A 16,030-nucleotide genomic window follows, 5' to 3' on the forward strand; every position below is an offset into this window, starting at 1 on the left:
GACTGACTCCCATTTTTAAAAAGCGACATTGCAAAATGAATTTATCTAAAAAGCTTGGGAAAATAGATACAGTGAAAAGTCTTGCTTTTTAATACTTTTGTTTTTGTAGCATCTAACACAATGTTGTTCAGGAGTGAGATTTTTGCCTCCTTCCCAATTATTTTTTGCCCATCTCAAAAGAAGAGAGAGTGATCGATGAAGTGGGTAAATCTATCTTATTGTGTGAATCCATCTTTGTAATTTGGATAGATCCGTACTTGTTCTTTGCAAATGATTTTTTTAACAGTCCTCTTCTAGCTGCTTTTTCAATGATGTTTCTTGAGTTAATTGACTCCTAATCCTTGTTTATGACAAGCTATTTGGCAAGACAATTTGCAATGTCCTACCTGTCAATGAATACTTCAGCTTCAACCAAAACAATACAAGAGCACAAAATAGATACAAACTAAAGATAAACCGCACCAAACTTGATTGCAGCAAATACGACTTCAGCAACAGAGTAGTCAATGTCTGGAATACTCTACCTGACTCTGTGGTTTCTTCCCCAAACCCCAAAATCTTCAACATTAGACTGTCTACTATTGACCTCAACCCTTTCCTAAGCGGTCTGTAGGGGGCACGCATAAGCGCACCAAAACGTGCCTACCATCCCTGTCCTATTGTTTCTTTTTTTCCTTATTCATATCCATTTCATGTATTTATAACCATGTTTATACTTATACCTGTTATCTAATAATTGTTTGACAAAATAAATAAATAAATAAATAAAAATAAAGACCCCCCATGCATCAGTGTGATATTAATAATATAATCCAGCATTTCCAGTCATAGAGAAGTTTATATGTGTTTTAAGTGGAATAGAATTTCTGCCCTCCTTTTCAGACCTTGGCCCTTAGAAAGCACTATGTACTGTAACAAAACCTTTGGGATTGGGAATTGCAGGTAACCTGAACAGGTGCACAGATTCAGCTCTGGCACAAACAGGTGTCTCCCTGCATAGGGCTACTCAATCTATAGTCAAATGTTTCTCTCATTTTTAGAATCACATTTTAGCAGCAGTAATAATAACCTTGGTTTATTCTATTTCAATAGTTCACGGGCATGTATGATTTTTAGGCATGTATGTTGAAAAACAATATAATTTTCTTAACTTATTGCTGTGCAGTATTCTCAGCAGTTTCCTAATTGCTGAATGCTCTTCTCAGTCAGATATGTTCAATAGTGCCCCTGCATTAATGGAAACCAAAAGGCAGGCAGAGTTAGTTTTCCCATAATTATCGTAGAAAGCATATCCATTATTAATGCAATTTTCTTAATGTCTTCCAAACATACTCCTATGAAGTGTACAAATCCATCTAGTTATTCAAGGAATTTGTGCTTGTTTATTCATATCTTGCATTTCTAAATGAAGATGACGATAGCAGGTTTGGCCTTGTTCTGATGCAGTAGGAGCTTCCATGCGCTGGAGTTCTTTTCTACTGGTAGAGAAGCATAACGATTTTCAGATATTATGACTAGGAAAAGAGAAATTAGGATTGCACTGCAGTTTAGATGGATTTCTGATTACATTTAATATAGTTATACATTTTAATATTTTCTCATGCTATTTCTGCTACAGCCATTACGTATGAAAATTGATATTCAGAAGGGGAACATCGTGCTTGTGTTTATTAGTTCTAATCCCTGCATTGATCCAAATTCTAACAGAAAATAAGCCTTTAATAGAGAAAGGTTTATATCAGCCAAATTTCTAGTAAAAATTCAGACTTAACAAAACTTGGTGCCTTTCCCCCTTGCATCCAACCACAGCATGAATGTGCCTTGGCAATTTCTTTTTGCGATATGTCCTCATGATGATTCCTTTATTTTATTCCCACCCCATTAATGCAATGGATCTAAATAAACTATACCAGCCTCAATATAGCTTTTCCTTCTTAAACTAGCAATAATTTGTCGCAGTGTAAGCCCTTGTAAATAAAACTAATTTTTATTAGCTTTTATTTTACTGTTTTTACTTTTGTTCTGGAACAAGTAAGTAAGGGTAGATGAAGAACCGGTTGATAGTTGGTTCAAATGTGCAGGTTTACCTCCCTTTTCTGCATACTTTTTCACTGGAACTTCAGTGTAGCAACCATGACCACCAATGTGCATCTAGAGAACCTCTTGTCCCAAAGGTGCTTTTTCAAGCAGCAACTGGACTTTCTGGTTTTTCTTTGAAGATGTTTTGCTTCTCATCCAAGAAACCTCTTCAGCTCTTCTTGAATGAGAAGCGAAACATCTTCAAAGAAAATCAGAAAGTCTAGTTGCTGCTTGAAAAAGCACTTTGGGACAACCATCACCTGGATGACTGAGAATCTCCATAGACATTTAGAGAAACTCTTCTGAGGCCCATGAGCTCTTCCCCTCTTTTTAAAAAAGATATTAAAATATTACTTTAATATTAAGCAAAGTTACAAAAGAAACTGATATGTTGCCTTTGGAATCATCCTTATATCTAAGAATGGTCTTGGATTCTTCGTAAACACCACTGTACTTTTGAAAACTAAAAAAAGATAAAAGTGGTCATGAAATGTAGATGAACACCACCAATTCTTTCATACAGACTTAAGTTAAAAGCTAAAAATATATTGATTTATGAATTCTGTATTAGCCATTGTTCTCTGTTGATACTTGTCTATACTTTTTGTTCCTTTGCATAAAATATTAGAGTCGTTTCATATGTTTTTCTTTGTTGCCAGTTTCTCAGAATCAACTTTCATTCAAGCAGTGTTGCAGCATATTATCAATCTTTTAAAACATACCCGGGGAAAAGAACCTCTTCTTCTTTTTCCTCTTCTTCAACGAGTTTCTTTTGCTACTGTTAGTTATAGGATCAAGGGACAATTGCAGAGCTGATGGAAAGTGAGAGATTGGGTCTCTTGATAGTAGGCTATGGCTTGATACTGAACTGGTTGCCTAGAGATTGTGACAGAGAGCAATCTTATACTTGTATCTTGTGATAATTGATATTTTGTGTTTGACTGTACTCTCTGTGGTAGCCACTCTGTGAATGAGCAAACATTCTTTAGAAGAACTGTTTACTGGGATTGCTCACCACTTGCTAAAAAATGTCAGATGTAACAATTTATTTCAAAAGGTTGGCATCCCTCACCTAAACCTGGGGCCCATTTCTCACACAGATTTCTTAAACTAAACTAAAACCAAATCTGCAATAAATATATTGTCAAGATTATGGTCTTCCTCCAAAACAGGATTTGTGGAGCAGGGTTGCTTCAGTTTCATATGCCACTTTTCTCCATTTCCCTTGGTTTGTGTGCAAGAGGAAGACTTCAATAATTCCTACTGTTATTTAGCAACAAACCAGGCTTCCCTTCAATTGAAATCCTAAACCATGGATTATGATTTTGGATCCTGATTTTAACTGCCAAAGGATTCCTGAATACAATTCAAAATGCTGATTTTAACTTGTGAAATCCTATATGGCCTGGCCTTACAGTATATAAATTCAAGACAGACTCCTCGAACCAAATTCAACCAGTCTGAGGACTTTTTATCAGGACAAATTGTTGGTGATGCCCCATTATCTGAAAGTTGAAGGGGAAGGCAGACTTGGAGACATAGTTCCCCCCATTTTGGCTCCCAACCTCACGAAGAGCCTCTCCACCCATGTGAGATTGGCTCAAATTGTAATACCTGTTAAGAAGCTCCCTAAAAATGAATTATTCCCCAGGTCTTTTCAGTTAATTGTGATTTTATTATTGTAAACTGCCTAGGGTCATGAGATGGTGCAAGAGATCAATTAAATATGTAAATAAAAAAAACTAGTTTGCTGTAAAGTATAGTGGCCCCATATCCTTTATAATGGAGACTTCTTTATTTCAAAAAGCTGTTCTTTAGAATTTTTAAATTTTATTTTCTTGCCAATTTTCCTTTGCAAAACAAAGTTATAAACAATTCTTTTAAAATCCTTATGAACCTCTTTCAGATTTGCCCTTTGTTTAGATTTGTCCTTTATTTATTTCCAAGAAAACATGGTCACTGTATTCTAAAGTGAAAGGGGAAATGCCAAAACTTCCTCCTTCAAAAAGGAAGGAAAACATGAAGTAAAACTCACAGCTATATTGTTAATACTTAATTTACGATTGTAGCTAAATTGAGCCACTGCATTATACTTCAATTTGGATCCTAAGTTTGTTGGGGGAAAACGTTTGACTATATATCCACTTCTTCATATTTTTTATTTAAAAATAAAATCAGGACTTCAATGTGGAGCAATAATCAAAATGAATACATTTGAAGCACTCAAAAATCATTTTGTTATGATTATGTTAAAATGTTATAATCTGGAATCAGGTTGCTCACATAAAGAGATGTGTAAAAACTAAAAAATAAAAAACTTTCTGGAAAAAGAATCATTTTGTGATGTGACACCAGATTAAAATTTAATTTCTTTAATTATCTTTTTTTTTTTTTAATCCCGTGCTACTTTGAACAGTTTGGTAATTTGCTGAGTTTGTAGTTGAACAGTTTATTAGAAGCACTCTTGTTTACATTCAGAATATTCTTAGCAAAATTCTTTCTAATTGAGTTATTAATAAGACCAGAAGATGGTGTCTGTCTAGTGTAATTTTTTCCCCTTCTGTTCAATTTGGTCTGATTCTCAAACTGCCTAGAAAAGATCCTGCAGTTTTCTTAGCAAGGCTTTTTAGAAGTAGTTTTCCATTTCCTCCTTCCTAGAAAGTGGCCAGCTCAAGGTCACCCAGCTGGCTTTGTGTTTAAAGCAGGACTAGAACTCAATGTCTCCTGCTTTCTGACATGATGCCTCAACCATTGCACCAAACTGGCTCCCCGTGTAATTAGATGCAATGAAATCTCACTGAACGTAATGAAATTAAGCCACATCAGGGTTGTGTTTGACCTCAGGGAGCTGGGGTGGGCGTGGCCAGCTCAATGTCACTCATGTCAGGAGTGCCTGTGGTGGCCCAAGTGCTCTGCCAGTGAAAACGGACTCCTGAGCTTCGTTTTCAGCTGTGATGGCCTCCTGCAGCCCTCTGCCAGCAAAAACGGAGCTCGGGAATGCCTCACGTGGCTCTCACAAGCTCTGTTTTAAGCTGTGATGGCCTCCTGCAACCCTCTGCCAGTGAAAACAGAGCTTGGGAGGGCCGTGTACGGCCTTCCCAAGCTCTGTTTTTGCTGGCAGAGGCACTGCAGGCCAGTCCTTTGCTATTTCCAGGGCGGCCCTGTGGACCAAATCAAAGCACCCTGTGGGCTGGATCTGGCCCCCGGGGCCTTGAGTTTGACACCCCTGGATAAAGGTCTTTGAAGGGAAGATAAGATTTCTAGTGTCTTAGAGACATTTTCGGGTGTTTTCTTGGTTCAGGGGGAATAATTAAATGCTGGATTGTGGTCTATGCTTAGACAATTATTCAATATGTAGTTAAAGTAAGAGACCTGCACTGTAGCATGTACTGTACTTTATTCATTTTATTTCCCTATTAGGGGAATATTGTGTTATTACTGAAGGATTATGTGTTATTACTGAAGGACTATTGTGTTATTACTGAAGGATTATGCAGGATTGGCTTCTACCGTTCATTAGAGCACCAGTGAATACAGCTATATGGACAGAGGATCTATTTTCATAATTATTTGTAGTCATTATGTGATGCCATCATTTACTTCCTTGAGGCATATTTTGGCTGGGTTGCAAACTTGGGAACAAAGAGTTGTTTTTATATAGCCATCTAATGGTCATCCAGCTTTGCATCCCAGAAATGATAGGTCTTGTTTATTTAGCCCAATTCTATCATGGTTACCTTCCTGGATCTAAAGTTAATAGTCTTGTGATTATTCCTGTTCCTTCAGGTTTTCCTCCCAATCACTCTGTACAATAAGTCAGGATGAGAAAACTGGCTGACCTGAACACATCTGGGAAATTTCATGGCTGAGGCATTTCGACCTGTTCTCCTCAGTCCTCATCAGAGCCACCTGCAGGATGTAGTCAAAGAAATCAAGATGGTAGACACAGTGGTCTGATTGAAGTCCTGCCTGTTTTTATGTGCAATCACACCCTTTTGCTTCAATTACACCACTTTGGCTGCCATCTTGACTCAGTCCTAACTCAACAGTCTTTATATTATAATGGCATGAGGCGACAACTGCTGGGGAAGGGTGTCACTTTGTAGAGAAAAGACTGGTGTGGTTAATGGGCCAATTTGTCTTTGAACTGAGTTGTGCAATGTGCATGAGATACTATGTCGCTCCTCGTGATCTTCACTACAATTGACTACAGTCAATTTCTGGAAGTGGAATCATGAGGCAGCATATTTTTGCACCAAACATTATAATGTCTAGAATTTACATTGTCTTAATCTTCATTGGCAATTTTGGTGATCATGAAATGTGATTCTGTTCCTTCCTACATGCATTGACAAAACTAAGCCTAAAAGGGGCTCTGGCTGAAACTAAAATGAATAGATCAATTTAAAAAAAACCACTTAGAAGTATTGCAAAACACAGTTCTGGAAATGAAACATTGCAGTAAAGCAAAATAAAAACAAAAATGTATACTTATATGTCTGTTCAGAATTAAGCCCAATGAAATTAAATAGGACTTATTTCCTACTACTGTCATCTGCTTACAAATGCCCATGTTGCAATGATAGTGAGAATTGTAGCCCAACAAATCCGGAAATGACAAAGGCTGAATAAGCAATATTAAGAATAGATTAACATTCTAATGCAAGTGTTTCTGTTTATTGCTTTATTATGTTAAATACAATATTTTAATAGTCTTTTCATCTGAGATAACTATGGATTATAGAACAAACCACAGTTGTTTGACTTAATACAAAATAATCTAAGAAACTATCTTTTGGCTTAACACAGTGATTAAAACTTCCATCTGCCAGTCCACAAGAGAATAGCCTGTGTCAGCAGTGTAGCTTCTATCCCTATTGACTCAGCTTCCATCAAGCTCTTTAAGTACATTATTCATTTAAAAGATTGTTTCTGATTTCAGATAACCTCTTGGTACAAGAAGAACATAAAAGATTACATTAATAAGCAAAACTTGGGGTCGTCTTTAAAGGAAAATGAAGCATTGCTTCAGGAACACAAGGAAATGGAATATAAGGTTAAAGTAAGAACTCTTTATCTGAAGTGGTCACATTCTAGTTTTCCAATCCCTTATGGAGTATTCTATTGATGTTTTTGTTTTTGTTTTATTTTTTAGAAGATTGTAGTTTAACTTGAGACATTGATTTTAAAATATTTATCTAAGGTTACATAATCTGATTACCATTATCTTTTTTTATTATTGTTGTTTTCCTATTTCAAAATGAAACTTTTCTTATTACTGGCAAGGAAGCATCCTTCTCAGCTCGGTCTGAACTTGCTTTGTTCTTTCTAGCAAAATCTGTAGCATGCTTGAAGGTAGAGTAAATGTCAACAATAAAATTAGCATTTTATATATAAAAATATATAGAAACCAGTGAAATCAGTTTATAAAAAAAATAAATCAGGGATTTCAGGCAATCCAAAGACTGAAAGGCCACCTCACTCACAATACACATATATGCACATACTCCAATTGCATTCAAAGGAACATAAGCATTCTCCTTCCCTTCCCACCATTTTATCTATAATGATTAGCAAATAGTGTAAATCCTCCAGTAAATCCCAGGGCTAAATAGAAACGACAGTAGTTTAATGCTATAACCCAGGGCTGTCAAACTCGCAGCCTACAGGCTACATGCACTGGCCACGCCCACGCCCGGTTTAGCAAAGGGGAAAAAGTCATGATACGTCACATGATGACACTGTGATGGTGCAAGTTTGACACCCTTGCTGTAACCGATGCATAAGGGCTCATAAAATGTTAATGTATGCATTTTTACATAGGACAATTGATGCAAAATTGAAGGGAACAATAATTCATCCCTTAATGGCCAAAATACATATACTGTGCCTGGGCACAGAACTTGTCTTTCACAAATAGCTGGAGGTCATCCAGATCACGGCTCTGATGTGAAAAAGTGCACAGCTTGAATCTGTTGCCCATTACATTCCCAACCTGGTTCTTTCTTCTCTCCTGCATTTGCTGTTGCTTAGGGCGAAACCTGTAAATTGGAAATAGATGATACAGAGGATTGTCTGTACCATCTATTCTAACTTGTCTTCCAGCTGGTGCTGAAGTTGGTTATGGAAACAAAAGCCCTGATGCTATCTGCAGGCAACTTCATGAGCTACCTTCTTTTTGAGCAACCATCCTTTTATTTATTTTTTAAAAAGATTTATGCTAATATTCCAGTTTGTGCTCACTGGAGCTCTTTTTCTAATGTAGTTGCAACAGTTTTATGAAACAGCCTTTGAGCTGTAATTTTTGGGGTTATTGTTGATAGTTGGTTCTTTTGTTTTAAATTCTTTTACAAAATGAATTGCACAGATATTTCTCTGTTTGCTCTATCATTAACAGAATGACACGCATATTTCATTGCAGAATGCATGTTATTAAATTTAACTCAGCTAAAAAAAACTATCTGTCTAGAATTTTAGTAAAATCTTCTATAGAAGAGCTAGCAAGTTGCTTTCCATTAAAAGGAGAATGTTAATCATTCCAATTTAATTCCCACTTAACAGCTTCTTTTTGCAACTAGATTTTCAGAGGAACGTTTGTTTTTGTTTTTTAAACAAGCATATGATTTTGAAAGCCCAACAACTTCTTGCGAACAAATGGTCCAAATGTTTTTATTTTTTAGTAAAGCATCATTTCTTCTCTACTTTCGCCTCACCTTTTTCTTAACTTTAAAAAAAAACTGCAAGTTCAATCTTGGATCTATCAAGGGTTGAGAATGGAACACCAAAAGCAGCAATTTAAAAGGTTACTTTCTCTGAAGACATAACATGAAAAAGCGTGAACTGTTCTGTGGAGAATCACGAAAGGTTATATGTAAGGCTAAATGTTTTTGTAGTTATTCAAAGAAATTGAAAAGACAGCAATAGCAGACTTTTATTTGGTTTTGGTGAAAACATGTAACTACATTTTCTTGCTGCAAATATCACTTAGCTTTCAAAACATAGCATTTATGGCCACTTTAGACCAAACCAAATGACTATGAATTCTTTGTTATAAGTAAGATATATTCCACAACTCATCTTACAGTTCAGTACTTTTTCTCTATATCTCAGCAGATGGCCAGGAAAAAGTATCTTTGTCCATGGGACTAAGAAAGAATTTATCTGAAGGATGAGTCACATATTGCAGTACATGATCCCTGTATTTAAGAATGGAGTACTGACTCCATGAAAGGCCCTCTAAAACAAGCAATATTCTCAGAAGCTGATGTATGGGCTGGCCAACTTATAATTAGTCTGACTCCTAAGGAGGCAATATGTATGGCCACAGGGATGGATAGGCTTCTTTCAAAGTGACATTAAGTTTTCATTGAGGAAAGTAATTGAGGTGGACATAGTATACATTAGTGTCTACAGCATGGGTATTAAACTCACGGATCACAGGCCGGATATGTCACATACTGGCCATGGCCACCCCCAGTTTAGCAAAAGGGGAAAAACTCACAATACATCACGTGACAAGAATATGACAACATGAGTTTGACAACCCTGATCTAGGGCAGTGGTGGCTAACCTTTTTGGGCTCCCAGGCCGAAAATTGCGCTTGCGAGCCAGCACCCAGAAGACAATGCAGGCAGGGCCCCCCCATGCCCCCTGTGCATGTGCATGCAACCCCATGCGCCGCGCATCTTTGCACATGCATGCATAACCCCATGCACCATGCATCTCTGCCTGTGTGAGCAAGTCTCCTGTGCACCCCTTCCCCCTGCACATGCACACCAGATACCCAACAATCAGCTGGTGGGAGGGCGGCACGCACGCATGCGCAGTAAGGCTCTTCTGAGCAACCTCTTTCGGCACGCATGCCATAGGTTCGCCATCACGGATCTAGGGGGACAGGTTTAAAGAGGTTTAACATTCAACTGAAAACAATTCATTTAGTTACAAGGGGACTGAAAAAGTGACTTAAAATTGGCCCTTGCAATTATGACCATCAACATCTTCACAGTCCTGTGATCAAAACTTGGGCATTGGATAACTGGTATGTATTTTCAACAGTTGCATAGTTCCAGAATCATGTGATCACCATTTGTGGCCTTCCCAACTGGCTTTTTACAAGTAAAGTCAATAGGGAAAGTTGGATTTGCTTAACAATCATGTGATTCATTGAACAATTGCAGTGATTCATTTAACTATCATGGCAAAAAGAAATAAATAAAATTGGGCATGACTCACTTAACAACTGCCTTGCTTAACCATGGAAATTCTGATCCCAATTGGGTTGTAAATTGAGAACTACCTGAAATGGCTACCTAATACCTGAATAAGAATGAGCAAGCACTAGCAGTAATGCTTTTAAATGGTTGTCTTCATAGTTTAGTATGTTCTTTAGCATTAGGATAGGTAGAAAATTATGATAGATAAACCCACAATTTGGATATAATAACCTTCCCATAATTTGGCAGACTTAATGTATGTGTTGTTTTCATTAGTATCTCAGTCACATTTTCCCAGAAAGGCATTTGTTACACTTTAAAAATAAATATATAAAATATAATATTGGCCATGTGGGATTCAAATCAGTGAAAAGGGCCTTATTAGTCCTGATTATGGTGAAGTGCACACCTGAATACTCATTAATTAATTTTTCAGACTGGGGGTAAGGAATTAGGGGTGACTCCAAAATTTCGATAATGGAAAGAAGGACTTCATGTAATTAATAGGAGCAAATCAGCTTTTATTTTAAAATTCCTATAGTGACCCTGTTTTATTGTTTATTAAAAGATACATACCATTAAATAATAAATGTGGTTTGTAAGTGAATGGAATGCTATCCCAAGAGATTGTAAAGAATCAGATTTTTGTGAAACAGATATTCTGCCCTTGGTAAATGTTGAGGATTATATTTTTCCCCTTATACTTTCAATCTTTGTCCAGTGTTATTATTCTGATCAAAAGGTTAAACTCTTAACCATTCTGAAGATTTAAAAAAAGCAGAGAGTTGGTATGATTATTAAAGAAAATTAAATTTTAATTGCAATTTATCTGCTAGGTGGCACTGAGGAACTATTGAGACCATTTTATAAATGTTATTTCCATTTAAAACTCTTTTCAGTTAGTGATTTCAGCTTTTCTAAGGCAGCATTTTCCACAAGTAAAAAATTAATTAGCACATGAATAGTCCTGCAAAATCTAGACTCTGCATTTTGTTTATAAATGGGGTTTTCTATAACTTAATTCACCATTAGGAGAGTCTATTACATTACGGTGAGTAATACATATTCAAGGATCCTGGGTGGCAACTAATAATTGCTATCAGTCATATTTCAAATTGAACAAGAACTGAAGAATAGACCACAAGTAATAGAACTAAGAATGCACTCATTTGCATCATTTAAGGATATTCTGCTTTAATGTTTACACATCAGTTGTCAGAAATATCAGCACAATACATTTTCATCCATACAAAACAAGCTAGCAAGTAAATATCAGAAAAGAAAAAAAAAGGGTTATTTGCTAAGAACTTAGTAGATCTTCAAATTTTACTAAGGAAATGTTTGCTCCTGTCAAGCCAAGGAACAAAGCAAAGTTCCATGAGTGTTTTCCAGCTTTTTATGAATCAACCCCCAAAGAAACTTTTCTGATTTAAAAATTTCTGAATTAATGTATATATTTCAACCATTTTTAGCTGGTTTGCATATTCACTCACTACAAGATATATATACATACATACATATACACATACATACATACATACATACATACATACGATTGTGTGTGTATGTGTGTGTATATACACACATGTACACAAAAGCACACTTAAATAGAAATCTAAATAAATAAAGAACCTTGTACTAAAATGAGTCCTGGTACTTTTCCTGATTGCTTTATATAGCTTCAGAAGCTTCTCTTGCTGTTATAAGTCCATTCACAATCTATCTTTCATTCTCTGTGAGCCTTGGTAAATTATGGTTTTAAAAAAAAAATTGTCTATTTTTTTCAAGAAAATACCATGTCCTTTATACAAGTTAGAGTAATACATAAAAACTTTTGTATAGCCACATTGTCCATTTATACAGTATCTCCATCTTAAAGTTTCAGAATCATTTTCTTTTCTTTCTCTTTTCTTAATTGATATGCTAGCCATTTTCCTGGTTTGTTGGCAAATTTAAAATTCTTTTGTTTAGCGTAGTTCATCTTTATTTCCAGTTCTATTATTGTTCACATAGATAACTGTTGCTATAAAAGTTTAATTTGATGTGAAATGCTTATCTTTTCTGGCAATTTATTTAATTCTTCACCTTTTCTTTTTATCTCATCCAAAATAGCGTGCATTTTTCTCTTGAGTCTTCTTTTTAAGTTTAGTACTGTGTTGGATAAAATGACTTCTAATGAAAGTTTTACTTGAATCCCAAATTACTTGTAAATCAGGACCTTTATATGAGTTGGACTTCTATTAATTTCTTTTTATTTCAGCCTTACTATTATACTGTATAATCAGCAAAAGAGATGATAGAAAAGAAGCATTACATAACAACAACAACAACAACAACAACAACAACAACAACAACAACAACAACAAAATACAAAGACATACAAATACAAATAGAATGACTGTGGGAAAGGCAAGCAAGGGTAGTTCCAATAGTAATAGGTGTCTTGGGTACAATCCCAAAACAACACCACTTGAACACCATTGATAAATTTGCCATCAGTCAATTGCAGAAGGCGGCTTTACTTGGAACAGCTTCCATCCTGCAATGATATCTGTAACACTGTCAAATGTCCAGATTTGCCTATCCCAGGTCCATATTAAGGACTTGATAGGTACACAAAAATGCCAAACCCAGTCTGAACATCTGGCTGACTGTGTGATGATCAATAGTGATGATGATGATGATGATGATGATGATGTAACAATTATTATAATGGCATAGGGCATTAAATCTCTAACAAATGTTCCATTCTTGTGGGGAATAACTTCTGTAACTTTCAACATTATTTTTGTTTACTTATTTACAGCATTATGTAGTTTACTTATTCTGTAAGACAGGGCCAAACTATGGGGAATACTACATCACATCATGTGCAAATGTTTGCCTGATCCCAAGCAAAATATTAACAAAAGTAAGGGATGCATACCTGATTTGGAATCAACCTTAATCTTTGACTGGCATACCAAGAGTCACACTCAAAATATATCCCAGCACCAAGCAAACAAAAAACACCAAAAAACCAAATGGGGTTGGGAGAAAAAATTGAATATAAATAAGATCAGTGTATATAAATTAAGTATATTTCCCACTTTTGTCACCTTAAAAATTACAATTCAGTAGTCTTCTTGGCAAGGACCTGGAGACAGTATGTAAGTGTTTCAGGAATGCTGATTGCTTACCTCTGCTATAAGCCAATAGCACAACTGCTAATCCAGGAATTTCAGATATGTAATTATAGTGTCCCCACTACTGAATGTGGTAGCTTCCAAACATCAAATGTAACATTAAATGTTCCTATTGACCTTAAGTACAGATCAATTAAAGAATTGTAGTATTCTAAAATTAAATGACTTTTGATATAAGCTTTCTCAGAGAAAAAATAGCATTCTCATTTTTTAAGTGTGCAGATTAAATGTAATTTATTATTGATTGATTATGTGTCATCAAGTAGGTGTTGACTCTTAACAATCAAATATGTAAATTTTCTATATGCCCCTTCCTTGGTCCTTCAAATCTTCCTTGGTCCTTCAAATCTTTCAACAGTATGTCTATCAACGGTGTACTTGAATCAATCTGCCTTTCTACAGGTAGTCCTTGTCTCTTGTCTACTGCTCACCTGAGAGTCTTCTCTATTTTTTTGTTAGCATGTGAAGTTAAAGATATTACACAGTAGTTGACACATTCTGTTTGCCAACACTCTGTTTAATCTCCCTTTTTGGGGATTGGAATGCAGATTGATCTCTTCCAATCTATTGACCAACTTCGCTTATCACACTGCTGTGAGCGTTCCATCAGTTCCTGCAGACTTCCAACTTGATGAGTTCAGTGCTGTCTTGTACATCTTCCAGTTATATGGGACATCTTCTGAGGAATCTTTAATGTTGACATCTCTGCTAGAAAATATTTCAATATACTTGTTTCATCTTTGTTCCTCATCCTTCCCAGGATCACACACACACCTGCCACACTGAAGCATCACAGCGGGACATGAGGAGAAATCAGAAATAATCATTTCTATGCGGAAGTATTTTTAGTATTTTAGTATTTATTTGATTTGTCAATCGCTTACAAGATACAGGTATAAGAATAAATATAGTTTTGAATACATGAGATAGATACTTATAAGAAAAATACAAAACAGTAGGACAGGGACGGTAGGCACAATTGGTTCGCTTATGCACGCCAATATGCATGCATTACTGGGGGGAAGCTGATTTGCTTTTACAAATAGTGCAAAGAAAGCAATATAAAATACATTGTTAATAAATAATTTAGCATTGGCAGAGAGATTTTTCAGATTCAATAAAGACTTCTCAGTTTTGAAATTCATTGTCCTGAGATAGCTAACTGCCCATTTCCCTGGCAACCATTACATATAGAAGGAATATTTATTGTTAGATTACTATCACATCAAATATTTCAGTTTTATTCTTTTCAAGTTGATTTCTGTATTTTCTTGTGGCTATTTATGTTATGTTATCTTTTGATGCATGGGATTTTTATCTTAGTGTGGATATTATTCTTATCTATGATTACTTTGTTGTTGTGAATCAAGTAACTTGAATCTAAATCACCATTGGCAGATAATTAACTGACTCACACTTCTCTTCCCAGGAATGGAATTCTGCTATGCAAGGATTAAAATCAGAGGCTCTCAAAATTCTGTTTTCAGAGGAGTATGCAGAAAAAGAGCATCTGAAGCTTTCAAATAAAAAAATGAACTTACTGGAACAAGAAGTAAATAGCTGTTTCAAAGAACGGAAAGCATTGTTGCAAGAAGCCAATGACTTCTTCAATGCAGCAAGGAAGGTTAGTCAAAAATTAACCCAGAAGCTTTTGTGATTCTTTGCAGCAAAAATTACCGACCTCTGGCTTTGCTCTACTTTTCAAACATGCCGACACTGCCGTGTTCTAGGTGCCGGCCCCACAGGTCCACCCCATTGAGCCCACTGCACTGGAGGGACCTGCCCAAGCAAGTCAAGTCAATGGGGTGAGCCTGAGAGAGGGAAAGAAAGAGAAAGAAGAGAGAGAGAGAGAGACAGAGAGAGAAGGAAGAAAAGAAAGAGAAAAGGGAAAGAAAGAAAAAGGGACAAAGAAAGAGGGGGGGGGGATGGAAAGGACAGAAAGAAAAAGAAATAAAGAAGGAGGGAGGGGGGGAGGAGAAAGATAATGAGATATCTATTCTAGTCCAATCACCTGCTCCAGCAGGGTTAGAAGGGAGTGTGTGTGTGTGTGTTCTCCTTGTAATTTACCAGTACATTTTGGTTTTGCCTTCTTCAGAATTGGCACTGTAATTAATACATTGGGGAAAAGTAATTTTTAGAACGGAAATCAGGTCCAATGGATCCTGTTTAAAGCCTCAACAAAATGTGACAGCTTCCTGATAGTCTTGACCATGTTTTGTCCACAAAACCTTTAATAGAAGCCAAAGATGTTTCAATGTACTGGCAAAAATGTTTCAATGTGGAAAAGGGCCTCAGTCTAAACTAGGCCTCATTTCAATCTGATGCATCAGGTCTCTCTCTCTCTCTCCCTCCCTCCCTCCCCCTTCCTCCCTCTCACACTGGCTTTGCTCTACTTTCCCAATGTGTCTGCGGGGCTGGCGCTTCAAATATGGATGGATGGATGGATAGAGAGACAGACAGACAGACAGAGGGAGAAAGGTAGGTAGGTAGGTAGATTGGTAGATAGATAGGTAGATAGGCAGGCAGACCTTTTGGATGAATGTATGGATAGGT

At 36.3% G+C, this 16,030-nt stretch overlaps 1 protein-coding gene across 2 annotated transcripts in view; it reads left to right on the forward strand.

The window, feature by feature from the left end:
- CCDC141 (coiled-coil domain containing 141) overlaps nucleotides 1–16,030 on the forward strand; it is a 127,590-nt gene that overhangs the window by 47,936 nt on the left and 63,624 nt on the right. The window contains exons 6-7 of one of the 2 annotated variants that reach the window (XM_026668060.2): nucleotides 7,022–7,141; nucleotides 14,907–15,101. In XM_026668060.2, coding sequence (XP_026523845.2) covers nucleotides 7,022–7,141; nucleotides 14,907–15,101 — 315 coding nt within the window. The remainder of the gene's footprint in view (nucleotides 1–7,021; nucleotides 7,142–14,906; nucleotides 15,102–16,030) is intronic. The other variant, XM_087949666.1, reaches the window with a different exon arrangement.

Source organism: Notechis scutatus, chromosome 1 (assembly GCF_049901735.1).
Source record: "Notechis scutatus isolate UNSWTSFEM ecotype Mainland chromosome 1, rNotScu1.2, whole genome shotgun sequence".
NCBI lineage: Eukaryota > Metazoa > Chordata > Lepidosauria > Squamata > Elapidae > Notechis > Notechis scutatus.